General features: G+C 35.0%; 2 protein-coding genes across 2 annotated transcripts; one reads left to right on the plus strand and one right to left on the minus strand.

Moving 5' to 3' along the window:
* Positions 1-747: 747 nt before the first annotated feature.
* On the minus strand, positions 748-1,841 carry LOC109211614. The gene has a single exon (XM_019375169.1). It carries the CDS (start codon positions 1,763-1,765, stop codon positions 764-766), a length of 1,002 nt encoding a protein of 333 aa, XP_019230714.1. The 5' UTR covers positions 1,766-1,841; the 3' UTR covers positions 748-763.
* Positions 1,842-3,949: 2,108 nt separating this feature from the next.
* On the plus strand, positions 3,950-11,799 carry LOC109211612 (asparagine--tRNA ligase, chloroplastic/mitochondrial). Its single transcript, XM_019375168.1, has 15 exons — positions 3,950-4,451; positions 4,560-4,628; positions 6,032-6,142; positions 6,563-6,667; positions 7,753-7,890; positions 8,916-8,996; positions 9,219-9,296; positions 9,444-9,512; positions 9,632-9,706; positions 9,801-9,884; positions 9,999-10,085; positions 10,184-10,279; positions 10,360-10,434; positions 11,086-11,212; positions 11,478-11,799. The coding sequence occupies exons 1-15, from the start codon at positions 4,044-4,046 to the stop codon at positions 11,591-11,593; spliced, it is 1,719 nt and encodes a 572-aa protein (XP_019230713.1). The 5' UTR covers positions 3,950-4,043; the 3' UTR covers positions 11,594-11,799.
* The last annotated feature ends 3,725 nt before the right edge of the window (positions 11,800-15,524 follow it).

Consider the following 15,524-nt stretch of genomic DNA (forward strand, 5'->3'; position numbering starts at 1 on the left):
GACATCCTCCTGTCGCGAAAGGGCCGTGACCCCCTTGTTCGTCTTGACGAACAGCTGTCACGAATTTTAAGTCAGTTGCGTTGGCCATTCGTTATGAGTAGGTTAGGACGGGGCCGGCTCCGTGGCTGTCGTATGGTCAAATTTTTACCAATACAATGTGAACCATCAATTGAAGTAGAAATATATTGTAATCATATCCAATTTACAATAGATTAAATCTGCCAGTTTATGCAAAATGTAACTTTAAAAAGACCTTTTGCTTCGTGATCAAATCTAGCTACTCTACCAATCCGATAGTACATTTATGTGAAAACGCAAACAATAAAAAATGGCATTATAAACGGATTTGCTATCGATCACTATAGAGGCAACTGATATGATAAAATATTTTGATTCAACCAATGTCATTTAGGTCATCTCTGGCTGTAAAGCCACCAGAGGCGAATGCAAGTTTTCAACCTTATGGGTTCTGGATTTTAGAAAGCCGACTTTAAGTGTTAATAATTGGGTTCTAAATTTAATATATGTACATATTTAATGAACTATAAGTACCAAATACACTATTCGAGCAAAAGCTATTGGGTTCAGACGAACCCGTAATTCGGTTATGCCTCCGCCCCTGAAAGCCACTAGTTCTTTCATAGGAATCTCTAGGGTATGTTAGTTCTATAAATAAATCAATTGGCTATTAACAAAATCGAAATGAACAGAGAAATACAAAATAACCTCTCCAAACTTGAACAACAGAAGGGTATCAAAACTTTTAACAAAGAGATTTCACCTGTCCAATCATGAACTCATAATTGCCCTTGAATCGACTCCTCAACTCGCTCTCTGGCGTAGCAAGAATCCGATCAATACCTCCATTACTAATCCCGGACACTATAGCAACTAGTGCTGTCGTATCAAAATTAACCAATTCAGCGTCTTCAACATCAGAAGGGGACCAACTCCTCAATGCTGACACAAGTGCAATAAAAGAACCACCCAAATTTACATCATAGCTAACATCCTTAATATGCACCTTCTCTGAATTCCCAGATTGGTCTGTTAATGTTTGTCCATCTTTATTACTAGAAGAAAAAGAACCAATCTTTATTTCTAAAACACAAGCCTTTTCAAAAGACCTTCCTAGTACACTTACCCAATCACCATCCTCTTCTAATTCATCCACAAACTCACAATCAAAATCAGAAAACCCAAACCCCAGATCAGTAGTAGCTCCAAATTCATCTTTCAGCTTCTCAATAATGCAATTTTGAAGCCCATTTGAGAAGAAAAGTATAATAGAACAAGGCCTCACAGTAGCACACGACTCTGAGGCAGCAAACAGGAGCTGACTAATTCTGTTTCTTAGCCCTTTATTGTTCTTCGTTTTCTCCGAATCTTGCCAAGAAATATACCTGGGATTTCTGTCGGATACTATGAACCAAACTGGGTTTCCATTAAAAGAGCAAATTATGTCGACGTAAATGCTTTGTTGTGGAACTTTGGATGAAATCGAAATGGGTTTGCAGACTCGTGAAACGGATGTTATTAGTGGGTGTTGGAGAATGTGAACGACGGATTCGAGATATCCAATGTTGGTGCTGAGTTTAAGAGGTGAGTTGTTAACGCGGTTAAGGAAAGAGAGCTCAGAATTGATTAGCCTCAAAAGGGTAGTTTTCCATGAGGATTGAGTAGTAGTTGACAAGGTTGAAATTCGATTTTTGAGGGCTTTACATCTCCTCTTGGCTTCTTCCACTACCACTTCGCCGCTTTCCATTGTACAGTTTGTCTTCGTGCTCGGTCTTCTCTTTCTTTCCTCAAATTGAGTCTATGCTATTTTTTCAGAAAATTATAGAACTAGTCCTTTATGTTTGAGAGCTGGTTTAATATAGTCTTCATAAAAACCCGAAAAATCGAACCAAACCCAAAATCAAACCATACTGACCAGAAAAACCCATACTTTTTGGTTTGGTTTGGTTTTGGTTTTGATTTTAAAAACCGATCAAATTTGGTTTGGTTTTGGTTTTAATCAGAAAAAAATCGAACCAAACCGCCTATAGTAGTAGCTATTTCAAATTTATTATTACACCTATATATATGTATATTTTTGTACAAAGTTTAAAAAATGTAATGGTAAATGTTAATAGCTTGCACTTTTAGTATAGTTCTTTACCTTTACATTCTAGTTTGATTGGTAGTTTTCTTTTGTTAAGTGTAAGAATCCATTTCGTGAAATAATATATTTTTAATTGAGTCCTTAGATTATCATTAGTATTTGATTCAATCTTGGTAAATAATAGATTTCTCAAAGGGCAATTGATTTGATAGTGTTACGTAGAAAATGTGGTCGCCGGAATATGTGTTTGGTAGTGTATGTCTTATATTTAAGAAAAAACTGACAACTAACCGAAAAAACCGAAAAACCGACAAAACCCGACATAAACCGAATCGAGAAAAAACCGACTTAATTGGTTTGGTTTGGTTCTAATATTTGAAAAACCGACCTACTTGGTTTGGTTTCTTTTTAGGGAAAAACCGAACCAAACCGAACCATGAACACTCCTATACAGCTGAACAATTTTTGTGTTTTTATGTTTATACAAGCACTTTTGAAATCGGTTATAATTCCGAAGAAGAGGGAAATGTGATATCTGCGATATTTATAACACACATGGCAGTAGTTATTTCTGACGAAAATTGACTCGTGAAAAATATGATCATTTAAAAAAAAATCATCTTAACATGTTTCTCGCAGTTCATTTCTCCCTATTTGTATCTTGAAAAAATTCATAGCTATAAAGATTCTAATAATTAAAGGATTTCACCCCCCCCCCTCTCCCTTTAATAGTAATAATTGAAATATAAAATAAAGAAGGGTGTTGTTGAGGATTCGGATGAGATATAAATATTAGTTTATTCGCAAGTTTAATAATTAATAGCAAATGAAGCAAATATTGTATTCAAATTGGTTGAGTATTAAGCATAATCCGTGCAAAATGAACTTATAGAAATTTTCTTCCAACATATTTCTCCAATTTAAATAACTTACAGGCTCTCACAAACCAATTTCATCAAAGATAATTATGTTGTATATTCTAATAATAATAATAGAGCCCAAAATGCTGGATTTTAGTAAATATAAATGACTAAAATTACTTAGGTGCATATTTAAAAGACTAGTTTAGACCAATCATTGAAGATGAGTGGCTATTTTTGTTATTTTCTCATATTTCTTTTAAGAACTACAAGTCCGTAAGAACTATTTTCATCCTAGGTCCTTTCAAATTCTACATGTTTCGTATATATAACTTATCCTATAGTAATTTAAATCTAAAATACAAACACTTATCAAAATGCGATAATGTAGTGTTAAATTTCAATTTCAAATTACTTGGATCATACTTTATAACTATTCTATTTTTTATTTCATTTTATTTGATAAATAATTATAATCTTTTATAGTAAATTTTTAAATCGATTGAATTTAATCTAATATCGCAATCGAATTCATCAACTAATAATTACTGAAGTTATCATTGTGCTGATGACAAAACTTTGTCACTCGACTATGAGTTCCTAAAATATTATACTATATATTCTAAGGAGAAGTCATAACTTTTTTCCTTAACAACAAAATTGTTTAATGGGACTAAACTATAATAAGCATGAAGTTAAAGAAAAAGCGTGTACCAGATCTTAATTTTGAAATTTAACAACTAAAATTGTACAAATTAACAGAACACATTAAATTGTTTAGTTTAATAATTCGCCAAAATTTATAAAACTTCACAAGAATAAAAATTACACATAGTATTAATTAAGTGGAAGTTAAATGTACTCAACCAGCAATTACAAGGACTAGAATCGAAATTTGTCAATGTTTACGGGATTAAAAGCACAATTTTCCTTTGTAATAAAATAAAAATAAAAATAAAAATAAAAATTGACGGATCCATAACCGAGACGCCCGGGTTTGTATTGCTGAGCGGATAGCCGGATATGGGTTAGTGAAAAACCAGTGGCAGCAGTAGCGATACAAAAGACTTGCTGAAAAAATGGCTGGTGCTCTGTCTCCAGCCACCACTCTCCGCCTTAAACCATTGTACGCCGTTCGCTTCTTCACTCAATCCCGCAAACCCATCAAAATCTTAAACCCCAATTTCTACTCATCCTTCCCCCTTAAGCTGCACACCAATTCAATTCCAGCACCCTACTTATGCCGTCAACGGAGCTTTTGCTCTGTTGTCTCCGCCGCTATTTCCTCCGGAGAAGCAGTTGAAAAACCCAAATTTGAGCAAAAAGAGGGTGTAAAAACTGAGCAAGTTAGGGAATTTAAAAAAAGGTTGAGTATTGCTGACATAAAAGGAGGGCCTGACGAAGGTTTGGAGCGGCTCGGCGAGACATTGGTGGTTAGAGGTTGGGTTCGTACGGTTAGGGCTCAGAGCAGCGTTACGTTTATTGATGTAATGTCATAGCTTGAAACTTGTGGAGTTGGTGTTTTGTTTTATTTTTGTTTTAGCATATGTGTTAGTTTGAGATTGTAATTTTTCGGCTGTTTTGTTTATGTGCAGGTTAATGATGGTTCTTGTCTTTCAAATATGCAATGTGTTATGGGCTCTGATGCTGAGGGTTATGATCAGGTACTGAATATGTAACTAATGTGTGCTCTGTCTTTATATATTGAGCTATCAAAAAGTACTTTAAGTGCAGTAACAGACTTTATGTAGATATTCCTGTAACTGTTTGTAGCTGTACTGACTACTGAGTAAGAGACTGCCCAGCTTAATAATGTTAGAAACTACATTGTCCTTATTTTGAGCTGATCACTTATATCATATGATCAGGTGCGTAACTTTTGAAATGTACAGTTTGTCATCTGCCGAGTTGCATTTATGTGGTTTATATTTATAATAGTAAAGAAAGAAATTAAAAAAATTTGTAGGTAGGTTCTCAGGAAAGATGATTTCTTTCACTGGTCCTTTTGAAATTCGGTTTTCGAAGCTTGAGGAGTTCAATGTTGAAGGAAAGATCTTCTGAAGAATTGTATAATTTAGCTACCTCACACTTAGACATTGGACATGGCCAGGCATTCACTTAGAGAGCCGCTTTTGTATTGCATTACCTAGGTATCAAACATCATGCTATGCCACTTGGATAGCTATTCTTGGAAATGCTCAGTTCTTGTGTAATTTGAAGTAGGTTATGAAGATGTTATGCATGTGTCTGCTCTTTGCTATTTCCTTTATGTGGTTCAATAGGTACTAGATAATGTGGTACACAGTTGTGCTCACTTGACTCAGATTGCTAATAATAAGTAAAATATAAAGGTGACTTTGAGGTGCGCACAATGGGGCTAGGATACCGTTGCTATATAACGAAGACAAATGTGATCTCAGTAAACAAAGATTAAAAGAGAAAAGTAGAAAAATGTAGGAGGTGGGATTCAAAAGGAAGTTATCACCATCCAATAGAGTGACTTTTACTACCTTTTGCTTTTTCTTGTATCGGGTGTTTAGAGTGCCATTTTACAAATAAAACTATGACTAGCTTCACCAGTTGAGTTACAGCAATCGCCTCCCTCAATTAAGAGGACATATTTTATTTCATCTTCACATAAAGTTCAATGACTAATTTCGTGGGAAGCAATGGATCAGCAGAAGTTGATTTACATGTCAGATCATGTATCAAAACCAGTTACCAGTTCATAGTGATTTGGTAGTCCAAGGAAAAAATTATTTCTAAAAAGCTCCAGATTGCATTGCACCTAGTGGATAGTAAAACTTTGAGATTCATGAAAAAAAACATGGATGTAACCTTCTTGTTTCTTTTCTCAAGAACCTTCTTTCTCTTCTTTCTTTGGAAGATGCTTCTTACATGGGAATATATCTTTTAAGGCTCCAACATTATTGATAGTTTTTTTAAGGCTCCAATTTCGAACAATATCTCTCTGGCGTAAGAAAAATTAGACTTTAATTTCATGGGTTATTTGAGTTGTTTGGCCTCTCGTCTCTTATCTACTTTAACTTTGTTGCTTTTCTTACAGGTAGACAATGGTTCAATTTCAACTGGTGCATCAGTATGGATAGAAGGTACTGTGGTCGGTAGTCAAGGATCAAAGCAGAAAATAGAGTTGAAGGTTCAGAAGCTTGTAGTGGTAATTGATTTTAACCTATTTCATCAATTTTCTATTGCTTAAGTTACGAGCATGCTTACACATCCTTAACACTGGAGTTATATTCTTCTTTTGATTTTTTGATGAAGGTTATATTCTTCTTTTGATAACTAGCCTTGAATGCCTTTATCCAAAAAATTAGCCTTGAACCTAAGAGCAACTACCTTTGACTCAGGTTTCTTGACTTAGTGATTTGTAAAGAGAGGAAATGAGAAGCACAAGACCAACTGAAAACTGAGTAAATGCCAACAGGAATGATGCACGTAATTATAAATATTTTCTGTTACGAATAAGCTTATCGACATTTTTGCTATAACTAATCTAATCTGCATTGCTGTTGTATTTGTACATTATGTACTGGTCGTTTAATCACTATGCTTGCTCGTACTTGTTTCCTCACAGGTTGGTAAAAGCGATCCTTCTTTCCCTATCCAGAAGAAAAGGGTCAGCAGAGAATTTTTGAGGACGAAAGCTCACCTTCGCCCTCGAACTAATACTTTTGGTGCGGTATGAGTTGGGACTGTTCCAGTGTTATTATTTGTAGCTTTCAAATCTCTATTTTTATTTTACCCAGATACTCTGAGGAGGTTTTGGAATATCCATGTAGTTTGGTAGGGAAATGGTGCTAATTGCATGTAATTATGCCCTATTCTACATCGTGATCCATGCTATAGGTTTATTTTTTTACCTGCTTACATGCAGTACTGAGTTTTCCCTTTCTGTTTGAAATACTTGTGAATTCCTCTTTACGCTAAGGGAATTTAGCTAGTTGCCCTGTAATTGAAATAAAATAATACTTACTCCTTTTCTTAGCATGCCATCTTTTTTCATAAAAATTATCTCCATTCATATCTAAATTTACGGCACTCCCTAGCAGCCTCTGATCAGAGGGTACTAGAGCCTAACTGCCCTTGCATTGAGCCTTTATCCTTTCTGTATAGCAATCAGTCAGTTTCATATCCCTCCCCACCCCACCCTACCCCCAAAAAAGGAAAAAGAAATCCTTTCCTTTTTCTACATACCGAAAATGAAAAAAGTTCTTTGGGTCACCGATCAAATAAGAACATAGATATAACTGGTTGGAATGGAATTATAGAATAGTTACATGAGACCTATATGCAAGTAAATCACACTGGACAGCAATTCTTCTCAGCTAGTTCTTAAATTCAAGGTTCTTGTCCTTTTCCAAGGCAAGTAATGCTGATTCTTTAAACACCTATAAGTTACATTGCCCGAATCAAGGAGTGCTATTCCCCCTTTTGGCTGATATTTCCTAAAAATGATAAATAATTGGATTACTATTAAGAGTAGCTGGTAGCTGGATACAATTGATGTTGGCAATAAAACCAATAGGCTTGACATTTTTAAAGGATAATTATCTTCTATTAACAGCCTTAGATTAATATAAAGGGGTGATTCGCTTGATTAGTGAAATCACTCTTGGGTGTATTATCTTGGGGGTTAAGTCCGGCAAGCTTAGAAGCCATCATGTTTCCTGTATATATGATCTATTTCTCTGTTTCTCTGGGTATGCAGACTTTTATTGTATGTCGTTTTTTGCCAATCCCTAATTTTATGTCAGCTTCTTTCAGGTTTCAAGGGTGAGAAATGCTTTGGCCTATGCTACACACAAGTTTTTCCAAGAAAATGGCTTTGTTTGGGTCTCAAGTCCAATAATCACTGCTTCTGACTGTGAAGGAGCTGGTGAGCAATTCCGTGTGACCACCTTGGTATGTATATGTTGATTTAATGTGCATCTGCAGCGCCCCAGCTCTCTTCACACCTCTTACCTAGAACTAAGAAAGAGAGGGAAAGAAAAACAAAAAGCTAAACACTGACCTTGGTTGAGGGATAGAAGGATGATGTATTGGAAGTTTATAATTCTATTTAGCTGAATAGGAAGATGTGGAGGTTGAGGATTAGGGTAGAAGGTTAGTAGGTAATTGTGCGATTCCCTTTGTCTTCATTAGTTCGATAGTATTAGTGTTAGTATGGTACCCCTTTTATCCTGAGTTTGCTATTATTGCATATCGTGTTCTATTATTACTTGACATCAGTACTCCTTTCATATTCACTATTGCTATCTTGGATTTAGTTCTCTGAATATATTGTCTTGCTGTTACTTGCTATCGGTACTTCTTTCATATTCTCTATTGCTATCTTCGATTTTGTTTTCTAAATATATTGTCTTGCTATGACTTGCTATCAGCGCTTCTTCCATCTTCTTTAGCCGAGGGTCTATCGAAAATAGTCTCTCTGCCCTTCCAGGATAGGGGTAAGGCTGCGTACATCCCACCCTCCCCAGACCCCACTCGTGGGATTACACTGAGGGGTTGTTGTTGTTGTTGTTGTTGTTGTTAACTGAATTTTGCACTGTCTAAGTGTTGCATTTTAGACTGTTAATACAAAGAATTAAAGTTTAGTCTACTTATAGTCTTGCAGAAATCCTGTTTTAATTTGCCTTCTGTTGGACATAGATAGTTTCCTATGACTTAAGTTTATCTTGACCTGTTTCTTTGTCATTAATTTTTTTCTTACCCCTGCACATATGCTTTGTAAGATATACTCCTTACCTACATGATTATTTCGTTTTAATTCATCCAAATGCCAACAATACTTATGTTCAGTTTATCTTGACCTCTTTCTTTGTCATTTTTTTTTTTCCATTTCAAAAAAATGATGAAACAGAACTTTGCTTATAATCTTTCTTATGAAATATCTCTTGTGCTGAGTAAGATGTTTGTTTACCTAACAGATCCCGACCACAAAAGAAGGTGGAGATTCACCAGTTAATGCTATCCCTACTACTGAATCTGGTTCTGTCGACTGGTCGCAAGTAAGTAAATCAACAACTAGGGGGCTTTGTCCATTTTAGAGTGAAGTTTATTGTGTAGCTAATTAAAGTCTTTTGCTAGTCGATATCATTACAAGCAATATAAACGTTTTAAGTCCTGAAATTTAATAGGTATATGCAGTTATGCACTTGATGTTGGATTTTTGTCATGAAATTGTCTTTTTTTCTTCTTCTTCTTCTTGTAAATACATCTTTTTGTTGCAGGACTTCTTTGGGAAACAAGCATTTTTAACAGTGTCCGGGCAACTCAATGGCGAAACATATGCTACTGCTCTCTCCGATGTAGAGTCTGCTCTCACTTATCAATTTCATATGCTACTGCTTTCTCTGGCTTATAACTACTTATCCAGCTTGATCTCTCCATCACAAAATCGTTTCATGCTTGTCTTCATTGATCTCAAAGTCTAACAATGTTGTATATGTCTCCAGATCTATACTTTTGGCCCCACATTTAGAGCAGAAAATTCCAACACTTCCAGACACTTAGCTGAGTTTTGGGTAAGCTTACATTCGAACTGATAAAATGTGGTGGAACTTGTATTTTATTTCTTTCCTTGTATGCGGACATTTTAGAAGCTGGCACACTAACATGTTGACACTGATTTATATTGTATAAGATGATCGAACCAGAACTAGCTTTTGCGGATTTGGATGATGACATGGCCTGTGCTACTGCCTATCTCCAGTATGTAGTATGTTACTTTTCACCTCTTGCTGTCCCTTAGTGCATATTCATAACTTGGTCTCACATTTAGACTTTTGTATTGACGTAACTCTGCTTGGAAGGTGCAATATGTGTTGGAGAATTGCAAAGAAGATATGGATTTTTTCAATACTTGGATTGAGAAAGGGATCATCAATAGACTAAGTGTACGAATTTCTACGAACTCCATGCATTTTCTTCACAAAATATTTTCCACAACCTTGGTGCTCTACAGTGTGCACCAAATAGTTGGTCCCGTTGTAATCATAGGCTCCCTGCAGGATGTTGTTGAGAAGAACTTTGTGCAGTTGACGTACACGGACGCTGTTGAGCTTCTATTAAAAGCAAAAAAGAAGTTTGATTTCCCGGTATGTCTGCTTATTTGCATGCCTTCTCACTTACATCTCCCCGTGCACACTCCTGTTACCTTGCCTAGAAAAGTAATGGCTGCTTCTGCATTTGGTAGGTGAAATGGGGATGTGATTTGCAAAGTGAGCATGAACGATATATCACCGAGGAGGCTTTTGGTGGATGCCCTGTAATTATTAGAGACTATCCGAAGGTTTAACTTCCTATCAAGTTGCATTTATGTGCAAACTCTATGGGGATTTCAGATAGTTAATGGTGTTCCTTAAATTTCAGGACATCAAAGCATTTTACATGCGACAGAATGATGATGGAAAGACTGTTGCAGCCATGGATATGTTGGTACCTCGGGTAGAGTCTAGAAACTTAATTAATACTTTAGTTTTCCATGGAATTTTTCAGTTTGCTTTGACAAGTTGTACAACGTAAAACAAATCAGTATTTTTCATTAGCTGTTATTCATTTGCACTGACATACACTGCTTGCACCATCAAGGATCTGATGAAACATTAAATCCCATTTTTAAAGGCTTATTTTTTTACTGAAACAAGCATTTCGAAAATCTGTCGCATGTATACATTCTATATCCATATTGATAGTACATTATAACCTTTCAATAAGTTAATCCCTATAATGATTTGTCTGGCTACGGTTTAACTAGTAGTTGTGTCTGTACAATAATCAAGTGGTCTCTGTTTTCCTTTTTCTCCTTTTTTCCTTTTTGAGATGGGGCATTCATAGTAGAAACACAGTATGTTATTTATAGCATGAACTACTGATGTATGAATCTGAATTCTGAGCATAGCCAATGTGCTATTACAGTTTTGGATTGCCAGAAACTCACTAATGCTATTTTTTTTACTATGTCTGCTTGGCTGGTTATATTGTTTGTGGTTGACAGAGAGCTGTGGATTCCAATTATTAATTAAGTTGAACCAGTTAAACCATGATGTATAATATTGTTCTAGCTCAATGTTTCAAAGTGTTTTTTTTTTATGTCAGGTCGGGGAACTTATTGGTGGAAGTCAAAGGGAGGAACGCCTTGATTACCTAGAAGAACGCTTGGATAACTTGAATCTCAACAAAGAAAGCTTTTGGTGGTATCTTGATCTGCGTCGTTATGGTTCAGGTGGGTGAATTTGTGATGAATTTCACATTTTTTACTACTTGTACATAATTATGTCCATAATGATGCATGTCACTTTATTTTGGATGCTACATGCTAATATTACTACCTTAATCCCTTTAACTGCAACTTGTCTTCACAATACTTTCCTGCAAGTCCTTTATGAGAAAAGACAACAGTAAATTTGCACGCCCAATGTTCTTCACCTCCTAGTTTACATTTTCACGAAACAGATTTTAATTGTACATCACCTTTTCTTATGTTGTAGTTCCTCATGCTGGATTTGGATTAGGCTTCGAAAGGCTCGTACAATTTGCAACTGGAATAGACAACATAAGAGATGCAATACCTTTCCCTCGGACACCCGGTTCTGCTGAATTTTGATTTTTGACACTCCAACTGTACTATTAATATATCTTGAAAAGAAGCTGGATCAGTCATAAAGGTGCAATTTCACCGATACTAAGCTTGGAAGTTAGTCATTGTACCATACCAATCTTTTGTGTTCATAAAGACCTGACAAGTTGCTCGGTCTAACGTACCGTTGCCATTAATGGAAATCAATTTAGACTCTTGCGAGGTGCACGTTAGACCTTTTTTCTCCATGTCTTTTATTTCCCTTCTTTTTCTTTGTCTTCTTTTTGCCCTTGAAGCAACACCCAACCATGCACACACAACCCCTCCCCCCTTCCTCAACCGGAGAAAAAAAAAATTTAAAGAAAGCAATTTATGTAATTAACGTTGGTTAAGTGGCTCTAAAATCCTGTGACTTGTGAGAAATAAAGTAACTTGTCAAACTATGGTGTTAATGTCAAATCTTCAGCCTTTGAGCAAAGACATTTTTAGTAAGTTTACTCTTAGTTACAGTTCATTGGGATTCATATTTAAGTTGTAATTCAACTCAGCATCACTCAAATGCAACATTTCAATTTCGATAGTTTTGCTCCCACTATTGGGGTTCACTTGCACCAAAGATGTGAGGGGAAAAGGTTCTGAAAATATACTCGAGAACTTTGTTTATCTCTGCTCAAAAATACAAAAAGCCTTAGGTTTCAGTAAGAGCAAGAAATCTTTCGGCCCTCCTCCTTCCTCAGTGTAGGCGACCAACAGTTTGGAACATGATACAATAAAGTTTTCCAAAATGGCAACCTACTAGAACCCCCGACCCCTCCTCCTCCCTACCCCCCCCCCCCACCCCCACCACACACACACAATAAGGCGCAGCAGCAGCTCGAAGAGAAAGCTCTCGGAGCAACCACCACTTTATTTTGTCATACACTTGCATCAAAAACTGCTTCAAATACTAGAGAAAGGAAGGTAGAGCCATAAATGCTATCCTCCTGTTTTGTTTTATATAAGATAATATTATAAATAGAATTTTATTTATGGTGAATGTCTATATTTAGAGAGATTTTAGGGTTTATTACTTGGTGGCTAAGTCACCTTCTCCCTATAAATAGAGGGTTCTATTCCATTGTAACTCATCCCAAATCAATAAGAATTCTCTCTCTACTTTTCTCTACAATACTCTTCTTCTTCTTCTTCTTTTATTGTTTTATAACACATTATCAGCACGAGACTCTAACCAATTGAGTAGAAGCTCTGGGATTGAGCATAATGATTGTCAATTATTCCATGAACTTCCTTCATGATTAAATTCTGGATTTAAGGTAAGTATTTTACCGTATTTTTCTCTTTTATTCTATACTTTGATTTTAAATACAAGCAAAAACAATAAAGTTTGATTATAACTCTAATGGAGTTTGTAAGAAATTATAACCACCTTAAATGGTAAAATTTCTATGCCTTGCCATGATCAAATTCATGTATGATTGTGGGCAAAGAATTGAAAACCCATCCCATTGAATTTGTTCCATTCTCATTCCCTTAAGAGAATGTGATAGCAATATGTGATAAGTCTGAAAGAAGACAAAATTATTACCTTGAAGGTATCAATGGATGTGGACGTGGTAATAGACGAAATTATAATCGTCATCATTATGATAATGAGAATAAAGGATTCTCAAAATAATCCTTCAAAGTAATATTTGTCATCGATTTGACATGATATTTTATAAAGCACATATAGATGATTATGGTCCATTTCATGATGTGAATGTGAAAACATCTGATTTATAAATACATATTCATTCTTGGAAGAATATGAATGTGCTAGTGGTAGCGAATATACCACACTCACCTCTAAAAGGAGATTTGAGATGATATAAAAAAACAATGTCATTATTATGGCATGAATGGTCATTGGTCACGTACCTATTGTACGCCAAAATATTTTGGTAATGTGATTATTAAAGAATAACAGTAATGCAAGAAACAGATCTTGCATATAATTTTGACCATGACTATAATGGTATAACTTTCTCTTTAAAAGAGATATTCACCATATGGATGTTGATGAATATGTGGCAGTACCAAATTAATTGAGAGCTCTGGAAGAGCCAATTATTACTATTTTGGAGAAACACAATTAATTACCAATAAGGTATTGTGTTGTAGTAAGTCTCAAAGAAACTTATTCAGTTTCCAAAGTATACGCGAAAGCGGTTGATTATATTGAGACTATAAATAAAGGAAAGATTTTATATCTTCTATTACTACAACTTGTAGCGGGGTAATATGTATGTGAAAAGCTACCCGCTTTATTCTCCAATTTGTACTTACATAACAAAAGAATACCANTCATTTGCAATATATTGCAAAGCATGCCAAACGCATTTGCTGACCCGAAGAAAGTAACTATATTCTCATTGCAAATGCTCCTATTAAGTCCTAGAAGGACAAAGTCTATGGTACGCTTAAAGCGTATAGACAAATCGGTTTCAAATAAACTTCTTGATAAAGAAGATGAGCAACTGATCAAAAAGATCATAATAAAGGAGGCAAGTGATCTAGAAGAACACATGACATAACACTTCATAAAATCTCATGAGAGATTCAGGTACCTGAATATATAAATGAAGAGATTTCTATGTTATGTCTTTATGAAAAAATATTGATACCGATATAAAATGTTCGTCGACGACATCTATCATAGCGCTAAATATATATGAGGATCTTAAGTCAGGAGAAATAATTTCGAATGGAATTGGTTTCATATGAAAGACATGTAGTTCTGAACATGTAGTTCAAATACTTGAACGTATAAAGTCAATGGTATGTGTAATCAGTTTTTGATATATTTGTTTAGCATGGCATGAAAACTTGATATGCGTCTAATTAAAGTCTGTTATATGACTTATATGACTTAACTTATATGACAATCCTTGAAGGATTTAAATCGCTTAAAGCATATACAATTCTTGATCCTGATGTACCATATCCTAAATGCAATTTGTGCACATATGTATCTTGCTATAACTATAAACATGATAATATGATAGCAAGAGTTTTCACCCCTATGTAAAGATATTCAAATGATGATTCCAACAAGATCATATGAAGACAATACATCTATCAGGGATGATGATTTCAAGGTGAAACAAATTCGTTGAAGTTAATATGGCTGGTTTGTTCATCAAATCTCTACCAAAGATCTTTTGAAGATGGTGCACAGGATTGGAATGCAAATGCTTTAAGATGTGAATTGATGCTCTCATCAGGGGGAGTTAATACGCATTGTACTCTTTTTTCCTTACAAGGTTTTGTCCCACTGGGTTTTCCTTGCAAAATTTTTAACGAGGCAACCAAAAGGCGTATTGTCGATATGTGTACTCTTTTTTCTTCTCTAGAATTTTTTTCCACTGGGTTTTATTTAGTTAAGGTTTTAACGAGGCACATTATTTGTTGAATAGACATCCAAGGGGGAGTGTTATAAATAGAATTTTATTTATGGTGAATGTCTATATTTAGAGAGATTCTAGGAATTATTACTTGGTGGCTAAGTCACTCTTTTCCTATAAATAGAGGGTTTTATACCATTGTAATTCATCCCATATCAATAAAAATTCTCCCTCTCTACTTTTCTCTCCAATACTCTTCTTCTTCATTTATTGTTTTATAACAATCCAAAAGATAATAAGCAATATAAGGGTTGTTTTTTTTGGGTGAAACTACCATTGTAACTTCAAAAAAAAATATTCAAGCACGTAGTTAATTTTATAACAACTAGTATTAGTACTTGCGCGATACGCGGACACAAATTATGTCAAATTGTGATTTAGGTTTTGAATCATGTGTAAATAACTTTAAAATATAAAACTTTCAGATAAAAATGATATAATCATTAGATATTAATTAAGAAGCGAGATATGAAATTATTGCTCAAATTTCATAGTGGAGAACCTTTTTTAAATAT

Source organism: Nicotiana attenuata, unplaced genomic scaffold, assembly GCF_001879085.1.
Source record: "Nicotiana attenuata strain UT unplaced genomic scaffold, NIATTr2, whole genome shotgun sequence".
NCBI classification, from domain to species: Eukaryota; Viridiplantae; Streptophyta; class Magnoliopsida; order Solanales; family Solanaceae; genus Nicotiana; species Nicotiana attenuata.